We start from the raw sequence: 10,891 nt of genomic DNA on the forward strand, positions 1-10,891 counted from the left end.
CAGGATGCAGGGGGCAGGGGAGGCTGGAAATTTAGAGAGTCAAGTGATTCTGCTTCTGAAAATCCCCTGGATTCTTCACATCAGCATCCCCTGTGTGTGGTGGGTGGCAGAAAACTCCCTCTCCCCCTGGGCAGGAGGGAGGGTGCTGTGCTCATGGGTCTCACTTCTCTTCCTCCTCCCCCGCAAATGATCACAACTTAGAAACTTCTCTAAAGGAAGTGGTTGTTCTTGTGGCCCCAGGTCCTGGAGATGAAGCGCTTCTGGTTAAAATGATTCAATAAGAAACCACGCCCCCATCAAGGCTATCTCACCCTGCCTAGGTCCCGGGGCTCTGCTTGCCAAGCACGTCTACACTGGTTGGCCTTGATGCACCGCATGCTGACCTTCACCCAGGCAACTATGTGGCTGGCCATTCTGCTTGCCCTCTACTGCCTGACTTCTGACTCCCACGGGGCATACTCCCCAGGTAAGAGAAGGGTCATCCGGTCCCATCTCAGGGTACTGTCTCGACCATCTTGTATGTAGGGGAGGCATTGGGGACCTAGCCCGTTACTCTCTCAACTTTCCCAGGACACTCTTGGAGGCCTGCGAAAGACCCTGGGCAGGGGGCTCGAGATCCTGGCAACAGCTACTTCCAAGCTGTGTCGACATCAGGAAAGGGAGAGCGACTTCTGTTCTGAACTAGGGCCCACCACAGAGACAGGCAGAGGCAGAGGCAAGGGTCTCAGACAAACAGCCTGTGGCTGACAGCTTTTCTTTCCTGCCTGTGACTTTACTGTAGGGACCTCAGTAAGACACTCATCCTTCCTGCAGTCAGCATGTTGGTGGCCAGTGAGGGGTGGAGTAAGCTGAGACACTGGAAGATTATCTGACTTGCTAGCCCAGCCATGAATGCCTGTTTGCCCACAGAGATCTGGATGATAACTGCTCCTGCAAGCAGATTGGGCACATAGATAAAGTTTGAGGGCCCTGCCTCTAATGAACGAGAACGCTGGTAACTGACCATCTCCCACCAAAGGAGTGCAGCAGGCATAAGGCTTTGTCGTTCTTCCTGTTTGAAGCAGGCTAGATCTTGTCACAGTGGATCAGGCAGAGGGTCCAGGGAACACATAGTGAAAGGGAATGCACAAGAGACACCAGGGACATAGGCTCCCTCTTCATAGCAAGAAGTCAGTGGTAGTGTCATCATTGGGGGGCACAGCCTCAGAACCCAAGACCTGATGTGTCTGCTGTGAACTGGGCTCTATGGAGATAGGACAAGAACATGGGAGGGCAGCTCCTGCTCTGAGACAGGGACAAGCCACAGCAGCCCAATGGGTGGTTAGCCAACAGGTAGTTAACAGCACTGATAGGAAAGGGGACACAGACCAAGTGTAGATCAGGCCACAGCCCCCACCTCCTGCAGCCTTCATGTTTACTAGGAGGCCCTTCCTGCCTCCCTCCTGTGCCCATGTCCCAGTTGTCCAGGAAGAGACACGGGCAGAATCTGGGGGTTCATTCTACAAAGCCCTCTTAACCTACATGTGAGGTCTGGGGAAGACACTGGTGCCAACTATCTCACCTGTCCTGGAGTTTCATTATTCATACTCAGTATTTGGAAGATGCTGTACTTGCATCCTCTGGAACCTAACTGAACAGAATAGCCACATCCACAATGTGATGGTTAACACCGCTGGACAGTCTTTGGGAGATGATATTGGAGAACTCAGTTCCCCGTCTCTACCATGTTACTTTCCCATTAGTGTGTGAAACCGAAAGGAGTCCTCCCCATTCCTCCTGCCTGCAGCGGCTTCTGAGTCACCTCCTTCAGGCCTGTCTGCCACTCTCTCTCTGGAACCTGAGAACACCACAGGCCCCCTACCTACCAGCTGAGGATTCTTGAACTTCCAACCTGTTCTTAGAAGTGACCAATAAATTGCTCCTGACTGGAGAGTCTTAATCAAACTGGTTCAGTGATGGCACTCAAAAGTGCTAGAAGGCCTGGGGTACTCCCGACAGTACCCACCCTTGCTTGCAAGTCTGTGGTCAGGCCTTTGCTGTACTGTGCTAATGAACCCCACCTCCTCCCACTGAGGTACCAACTTCCTGATGCTCCTCTCTCAGGACTCAAACAGCTGGGAACCTGTGCCCCTGAACGTCATCACACACGCGCGCGCGCGCGCGCACACACACACACACACACACACACACACACACACCATCTTCCCTACTTCCTGTGGGATTCTGGAGCCTTCTGTGAGTCCAGCGCAAGGGCAACAAGGAGGCTGAATATGTCTGATCTGAACACATGGCTTCACTCTGTACCAAGGAGCTAAACTGCCCAAACCCCGGGCAGGGCCCAGGGAAGTTTCCCCAGTCTTCAGAATTTAGGAAATTGCCACATTCATTTGCTGTTGCCTTCTTTCTCAATATGTCACCTCTTCCAAGAAGGTTCCCTGCTAGAAGGTTCCCTGCTGCTGGTCATCCTCTTCCTCACCCCCTGACCCTCTCCAGTAGAAGGTCTTTTGCTTAGGAAAGAAGCCTATAGCCATGCAGCCATAGAGAGGGCTAGAGACACAGCTACACTTGGGTATGAGAGATTCCTCTAGAAGGCTCTAGAAGCTGGTACAGGCTGGGTCTGGGCCTGAGTGGACCACTGGCCCAGCCTGTGTACTAGGATTTTCAATGACTATGTTTGTCTTCAGAGATCCGGACATATTGTACCTGATACATACAGTACTGAATAATACTGACGTTATCTCTTCATGCCAACTAGCTCACTTATTCTTACCCCGAGGGGTAAGTGTCATCATCATCCCCAGATGGGACATGGAGGCTCAAGAAGGTTAAAGCAGCTCACACAAGTCAGCACAGCTGATAAGAACAGCTGAGATTCTAACAATGCCTCAAAGAAGCCCACTCTACCCTCACAACTCAGGGCCTCAAAGCCTAAGTATGACCCATGAACTAATGGCAAAGAGTAGACTTGAGGAGTTTTGCTGGTATGGTGAGGGACCCTAAGAGGTACAAGGTATGGATAACTCATCTGCAGCTGGGCAGAACCAGGCATTTTTCCCCTCAATCTCAGTCCTCAGACTTCCTTTGGCTTCTGAGGGAACATGGTGTAAGGCTGGAGAGTATACTGAGACAGTCCAGAGGACACTGTGCAGGATCCAGCTAAGAGCAATCTACAGACCAGACCCAGTCCCAAAGCCTTACTGGACAAGAACACTAACAGCATGCTACTTCCTTAAGATAAAGGGCTTTAGTGGCCAATGCCTAGGAAGCCTGGAAGCAACAATAAGTTGTAACTGAATCTTGTGTCTCTAGCTTGTGAGCCTTTTGCCCAGACAGACCCTGCTTGGTCACACAGTCATGTGTCCCATAGACCACATTTTTTCTACTTTACCTCCCCTCAGCCCACATAAGAAGACCTGTGGTGGGCTGCAGATAGAGGACTATAGATGACACTTGTGCTGTCCTGTCCCCTCGTTCAGGTCCTAATAAGCAATGAGAACAGCCTTATGCTTCACTCGAGGGTCTCTGACAGATTGCTGACATCCAGGAAGCCTCCCTGCTGACCTGAGCTACCTCTACCTCTCATATCCGGTGTGACTGGAGATGTACCAACAGGCCTGACCACCCCACACTGAGCATCACGATTCTAGCAGCCACATAGACAGCCTGCCTTAAATAAAGACTGTGTTTAATATAAAGTCTGACTCCTTCCCTGGCCTTCCAGTGGGACCCAAAGCCTCCTACTTTTTGACTCTGAGGTGTCATCTACCTACAGTATTAATTCTTAATCCCCAGGTCAAGGGAAAAGGCATTTCCCCTCCACTTCTATTGGGCCTCAACCACCAACTACTCAGTTGGGATGGGGGAGCATCTTGTCCTCAAAGGGAACTTGGGATCTATGGTTGTTATAACAACACAGTCACAACAGCTAGCACCTCTATCTTGGTATCCATCTCCAGTCACCAGCACACTAAAATCTCAGCAAAGTCATATAAATCTAAAGCCCTTTATCCCATCCCTCACTAGGCTTGAGCTTTTGGGTTTTATTGCTTTTTAATTTTTAGTCACTTATTTATGTGTGGGGGCACACATGGACAGCTTTGGAGGTCAGAGAACAACTTGTGAGTCGGTTCTCTCCTTCCACCAGGATCAAACTTAGGTCATCAGACTCAGCAGCAACAACTTTTACCCACTAAGCATCTCATCAGCCCCTTTGTTTTCTTTTTGTGGCTTCTTTTTTTTATTATTTTTTACATTCCAATTCCAGTTCCTCCTTCTCCTCTCCCCTCCCACCTTCCATCTGCTCCCAGAGAGGGTAAGTCCTCCCCTAGGAAGTCTACTAAGTCTGTCTCATCATCTCGTTGAGGCAGGACCAAGGCACTTCTCCACCCCCACACCACTGTGTCTAGGCCGGGCAAGGTGTCTCTCCATATAGAATGAGCTCCACTGTTCAGTTTGTGCATTAGTGTTAGATCTTGGACCCACTGCCCATGGCCTCATATATTGTCCCAGCCACACCATTGTCACCTACATTAAGGGAGTCTAGTTCGGTCTTATGCTGGTCCCCCATTTGTTAGACCTGAGTCAGTGATCTCTAACTAGCTAGGGTCAGCTGATTCTGTGCATTTCCCCATCATGGTTTTGACTCCTTTGTTCATATTATCACTTCTTTCTCCCTCACTTCGATTGTACTCCAGGAGCTTGGCCCGTTGGTTAGTTGTGATTTCTGCATCTGCTTCCATCTATTCTGGAAGAGAGTTCAAGTTTCTCTGGGGTTGTGGATGGTAGGCTGGGTATCTCTTGCTTTATGTCTGGTATCCACTTATGAGTGAGCACATACTATATTTGTCTTTCTGGTTTTGGGTTACCTCACTCAGGATGGGTTTTTTTTCTAGTTCTGTCCATTTGCCTGCGAATTTTAGGATGTTGCTGTTTCTTACCGATGCCTTTTTTTTCATATGCAATTCATCCCTAACCACTGAAGAAAAAAGAAAGTTAAAAATAAAGAGAAACCTTCAAGACATTAAGAAGCACAAGCCCCTCCCTGGGGAAATGAGGGGATAATGGGGGGTTGGGGGAGGGCACAGGAGGAGGGGAGGGAAAGGGAGAGGGACCTGGAACTGACTTGTGAAGCAACCTTGTTTCTAATCTAAATTTAAACTTAAAAATAAAATAAAATAAAGAAGCTCAAGCCACTTTCTGCTATAGGGAGCCAAGTAGTTCACTGATTCTTTTAGTTTCCTATTAATAAAGTCCAGACTCCGAAACTAAGGGGCCAAATGCAAACACTTGGCCAAGCCCTGCCCCCCTCACTTCAGCCACCCTGGCTGCTGGGATCCTGGGGTCAGATCCTATGAATGAGCTGGCAAGGGACTAGATCAGGGTCTCCAATGAGGTGAGTCTTTTTCAGGATCAGTTAGCCCCATGCCTCTGGGAGCAGGCAGTCCCAAAAGCGAAGTTGGAATTCCAAGTTCTACCTAGCTGTAAGATGGATTCCCCTTATGCCATTTCCCCAATTTTTTACTCACAAATATGAACTCCTTGGTATAGGAAAACAGATCTAGGTAGAAACCAGCTGACTAGCCAGGCGGTGCTGGCGCATGCCCTTAATCCCAGCACTCAGGAGGCAGAGGCAGGCGGATCTCTGTGAGTTCGAGGCCGGGCTGGTCCAACAGCCTCCAAAACAATACAGAGAAACCCTGTCTCGTAAAAAAAAACAAAACAAAACAAAAAGGAAACCAGCTGACTAGCCTCTCACACCTCAGCATACAGGCTCTGGACCCAAAACTCAAGGGATAACATTCACTCAACAGGAGGGAGATCTGCACACCAGTACCTCAGGAGCCAGTGCACAAGAGGCGTTGGGGTCACAGGCTGTGTGTAAAGTGTGCCTGAGCAGACATGGAGGAAGGCCACTCTGACAAGGGAGAGTGAGTGCAGGAGGGGCACCAGGGGAAGCAGTTAGCCTCAAAAAACAGTCTGGGCAAATTAACACATTTCCTGTCTGAAGTTCTAGTGCCTGGGGCTCCATGTTCAGAATAAGCCTGGGTTCTGATAAAGGTCATATAAGCAGGGACCAGGTGACAGGAACTATACTATTGTACAGCCCATGGCATGTCCTCAACCTCGAGTACAGCACACACTGAGGGCGCAGAGTATCCAGGAGGTTGGCACAGGTGAAGACGGGCGAGGAGCTAGGACCACAGAGCTGAGAGAACAGGGAACCACCAGGGGATAAGGCATAACACGTTGATCCAGAATTCCACTGACATCCATGGCTTTTCTGATCCTTCTGTTTCTTTCAGATTTTTGTTCCAAAGATTTGAACTCCAGTGTGAAGCCAGGATTTCCCAAAGCAATAAATACCAGTAAGCCAGGAGTGCTTAAGGCAGCCAGGCACAGTGTGGAAAAGTTCAACAACTGCACAAATGACATCTTCTTGTTCAAGGAGTCCCGGGTCAACAAAGCCCTGGTACAGGTGAGGAACTAGGACCAACAGCTGGTAGCTCAGGACAGCTCTGAGGAGCTGGGCCACATAACCTATTACCTACAGCATTCGGGCAGAGTTGCACTGCGGCTAAGAACAGTGTCACCCAGCATGACAGTTGGGGACCTTTACTTAGTAAAAGCCTCTGGCCAGAATCTATCACTGACAAGAAATGGCAGCAGAGGAGTAAGGGTCCCACAGTGGTGTGCTGAGGCTGACGGCCCAGCAGGGAGGCCACGGCAGTAACTAATGAGCTGCCCTACCAGGGCCCAGGGTCTGGTCATCTCCTGCCATTATCCCTCATCCACAGTCCACAAGCCATTGTACTATTTCCACTGGATCCATTCATTTTCCTCCTAGAGCTGGGCCCACTCCCTTCTCAGACCCACAAACCAATTCTTCCTCCAGTCTGACTAAGTGTCACCATCCAAAGTCAGCCTTCTTAGTGACTGATTATATCCCTGGATATCCTAGAAGGCACAGCCAGCCTTGCTAATGTTTGTGTCCCAAAACCAAGTGTTAACATGACAGGAGGGAGACACCTGGCCCTATGCAGCACTTTGCTGACATACCAAGCTGGCTTTAGATGCCTGTGTGCTGGGGCCTGCAGAGAAAAGGCTACAGAAAGGTCTTGCTCTGAGGACAATGGCTTTACTGCATTCATGTTTGTTCTGGGCCATGGCGTGGCTTCTATAGTCTTCTTTTGGCAACTATAAGCTCTTTAAGGGTGTAATGGTGTATTGGGAAGAACACTTTGTGGACACGCTGGTGTGTGGCACTATCAGCACTCCAAGGACCAGCCTCAGATCCCCGGGCCTCAGTGCCCATGGTCCCCCACAAGGGGGATGAGCATTCTCCCTCTGTGCTACCGTGATGTTGGAGACTATTTCACATGATATTTGGTTAAGACTGAGATTAAAAGCTGAGGAACTTTCCTCCAAGTATACAGAAACCACAAACAAGAAAAGAACTAAGACTCGATTGTGTCCAACTCAAAATAAATTAATTTCCACGAGAGTGCAGAAGCCAGCAGGCTTGACACCCATTTAAACATCACTGCAGGTTAATGTTGGGTAGGTTGAGATGACAGATAAGAGGAAGAGTCTGGCAGGCTTGACCTGTGGCTGTGGCTACCCCACCCTGATGTTTCTCCAGAATGCAAAGCTCCAGGCAGAAAACAGCTATCTAAAAGGGGGCTGTAAGGCACGCCAGCAGGCGAGGAGGACAGATGGCTCAAGTCTGGGTCTGCTCATCAACAGCAGCTCTCCTGGATGTCCTGAGCGGGCCTCCCCTGTGCCCAGCACCACAGCACGCTCCTCACCTCACTCACCAGCTGGAGAGGCAGTGACCCCCCACCCCCACCCCTTGCATCCTAGACCAAGCAACCTAGTTCTTGGGTCTTTGGTATCTTCAGGTGGTGAAAGGCCTGAAATACATGCTGGAGGTGGAAATCGGCAGAACGACATGCAGGAAGACCACACATCCCCATCTGGACAACTGTGACTTCCAAACCAACCCTGCCTTGAAGAGGGTAAGCAGAAGAGGCTGTCTGCTGAGTCTGGTCCTCTCCTCACCCAGCGCACCTTTCAGGATGGCAGGCCCTTCAACGGCCCCACACCTCCACACCTCACTCCCAAGATGCTCCTTCCCAACCATGAACATGGGACAGCAGGGGCAGGCGCTCTCTCAAGGGACACAGGGTTGAAAGGCAGTATCCTCTCACCCCTCACATGACCTACCTGACTTTCACTTCCTGAGGCATCTTTGCAGAGAAATACTCTGAATTTGGGATAAGGAGATTATAGCAGGGAAAGTTTTCAAATAATTCAGAAATCATACACAATACCTACATACATAGAATATTACATATAATATACATTACATTAATCATACATACATTAAATATATGTATCATGTATGATATTACTACATATGATCTCTACAGAGAAAAAGCAAAAGCTATGTGGGAAACTTTAACATTCCATAACTACAGGTGAGAAACATACACTCTTGAATCACTCCAACTTTTAGTAGGTTTGAAGATTTTCAAGATAAACACTGAAGGTGGGTAAGGAGAAACTGCCTCAGCACAGAATACATGTGCATGCATACACTTTCACACACAGCTCCCGTTGCCTAGCATGCACAAGGGGTACCAAAAGAGCTGCCCGGGGTGGGCAGTCTCTGTGGCACTCGGGGTTCTCAGATGAGTGCTTTTGATGTGTTTCAGATTCTACACTGCTACTCTGAAGTCTGGGTCATCCCCTGGCTCCACAGCTTCGAGGTACCTGTTCTCCACTGCCACTGACTTCTCCCTCTTCAGCAAGATCAGGGCTGTGATAAATATACTCACATGTACCCCGCTACTCCTTCCTTTCCACCCAGCCTGGCCATCTCAAATCTCAGGGCTTCTTCCCAGTGAGCAGATGGAAGCGCCAGGGGGTTACCAGGTGACTGAGCTGGCCAGATTAACTGTATCCACATTTTCTTCTAAAATCAATTCTTCTGGTGCTGCACACCCAGATTCGGGATGTGGGCATAGACAGAATCCTTTGATGGCATTACTGGAGCATGGGTAGAGCAAAGCAGATACAGTCAACAAAGTAGTAATGTGGGAGGAGTCTTGATCCCTGACTGAACAGATTCTGTATCCATCTCTTGTCTACCACTGCTAATGGGAATGGTCTGTCACAAATAAAAAGCTCATCATCTCAAAGCAATACTTTGTATGCCACCCTTTATAGAAACCCAAGAATATGGGCAGCCTGGTGAATTTAGCCTCAGGAGGTTTGATATAGTAATAAGCTATAAGCACAAGCGTGCTGAAGACCTAAGCAACTGGCCCAGACTTGTCATCAACATGGTAGCAGCACCCAGGGAATGGAGAGGAAGTATTTCTGAAGGAACAGCTCCTCCACCCAAGTTCTCTGCTGCCATGAAGGCAAATAGTTTGGGGTGCTCAACACATGGGGAACAGGCTCAACACAGAGTAGAGTAAATGATGGGACCCGTCACAGCCATCCACTGGAGCACAGATGGAGCCTGGATGAAGTGACTGGCATGGGGTAACAGGCTGGGTGGGGCAGTGGAAGAAGGAAGAGGCAGCCAAGAGATGCAGGGCACTGGGAACTTGGGAAAGACAGCAATGGAACTTGAGCTGGAAGATGCTCAGGGACAGAGCAGAGGGTAAACCCAGAACGAGCTGACAGTTGGTCTCAGAGCCTTCATCCTGAGGGAACCCTGACTGCGTACCAAGGAGCCCCAGAATGGACAGAGGGGCCACTCACTGGACTTCTTTTCTGGGTTCTCCTCAATTACAAATGCAAAGCAGAAAGATGTGGATAGAAAGCAAATCTGCATCCAATGTGCATGGCAATACAACTGCTGTAACCCCTACAACAGATCACCAATCATCTGCCTTGATGCCCTTCAAATTCCATTTTATCTTTGTCCTGACTATCTCCAGGATATTTTAACTCAGGACAGTGATAGCAGCAATGCCACAAGACACTGACTTCACTGGGCAATTTGTGGAGCTTTTAAAGCCAATTTTGAGAGTCACAGGGTACACAGCCAAAACCCTCAGGACTCAGCTGTGTGACATCCAAGATAAAGCAGTAGGTGAAGGGTCCCATGTCCTGGTTTTCGTAAGTATTACTGGCAGCACACCAAGGTCTGGAGAATTCTGACAGAGCTCAACTCTGATGTTCTAGGGCTTTCTCCAGTCATACCATTGCCACACACTCCTCACTAGAGACATTGTGCCAGCTTGCTTCTGCTCGGTTTAGCAACCCTTGCAGGTGGCAAAGTGAGCTGACCGACAATTACTGCTCCATAAAGTATCACTCTCATCCCTGCTCATGTGAAATCCTCACACCACTATCCAGACCACCATATACACTCTAAGGCATCTTAAGAGACTCTGCTATACCACCAAGGTCCTGACCCAAGCCCATGACTTAAAAACTGCAGCAGCCACTGCCTCAAAAGCCTTGGGAAGGCCACTTGCTCCTGTCCAGCCTTTATCAGAACAAGGACTCCATTTCAGTCACGTACTCGCTGTGACACTGAGCAGTCACTAACCCTTGAGCCTTAGTTCTCATGCACACAAGGCCACCCATCCCTGCATCACTCATTCCACATATGCAAGCTGGGTATGGTATATATACCTTTAGCTACTCAGGAGCTGAGGTAGAAGAATAGCGTGAACCCATGAATCTGAGACCAGCCTGTACAATGTATCAAGACCATGTCTCAAAAAAATTAGTAAGACAATATATGCAAAAAAACCTTTTAAAATCATACAGAACCACTCTGTAAGGATATGGTGACCAGAAAAATCTCAAAAGACATTTCATTACAATGTCAGGCAAAAACTGACTCTTAACAGAGTTTTGAAACAGTATT

The 10,891-nt window shown here is 48.9% G+C and overlaps 1 protein-coding gene across 1 annotated transcript; it reads left to right on the plus strand.

Moving 5' to 3' along the window:
- The first annotated feature begins 248 nt into the window (after nucleotides 1-248).
- Cst7 (cystatin F) lies at nucleotides 249-9,204 on the plus strand. Its single transcript, XM_005072552.4, has 4 exons — nucleotides 249-466; nucleotides 6,303-6,475; nucleotides 7,899-8,015; nucleotides 8,715-9,204. The coding sequence occupies exons 1-4, from the start codon at nucleotides 367-369 to the stop codon at nucleotides 8,790-8,792; spliced, it is 468 nt and encodes a 155-aa protein (XP_005072609.2). The 5' UTR covers nucleotides 249-366; the 3' UTR covers nucleotides 8,793-9,204.
- The last annotated feature ends 1,687 nt before the right edge of the window (nucleotides 9,205-10,891 follow it).

This window comes from Mesocricetus auratus, unplaced genomic scaffold, assembly GCF_017639785.1.
Source record: "Mesocricetus auratus isolate SY011 unplaced genomic scaffold, BCM_Maur_2.0 Super-Scaffold_100004, whole genome shotgun sequence".
In the NCBI taxonomy this organism is placed as follows: Eukaryota; Metazoa; Chordata; class Mammalia; order Rodentia; family Cricetidae; genus Mesocricetus; species Mesocricetus auratus.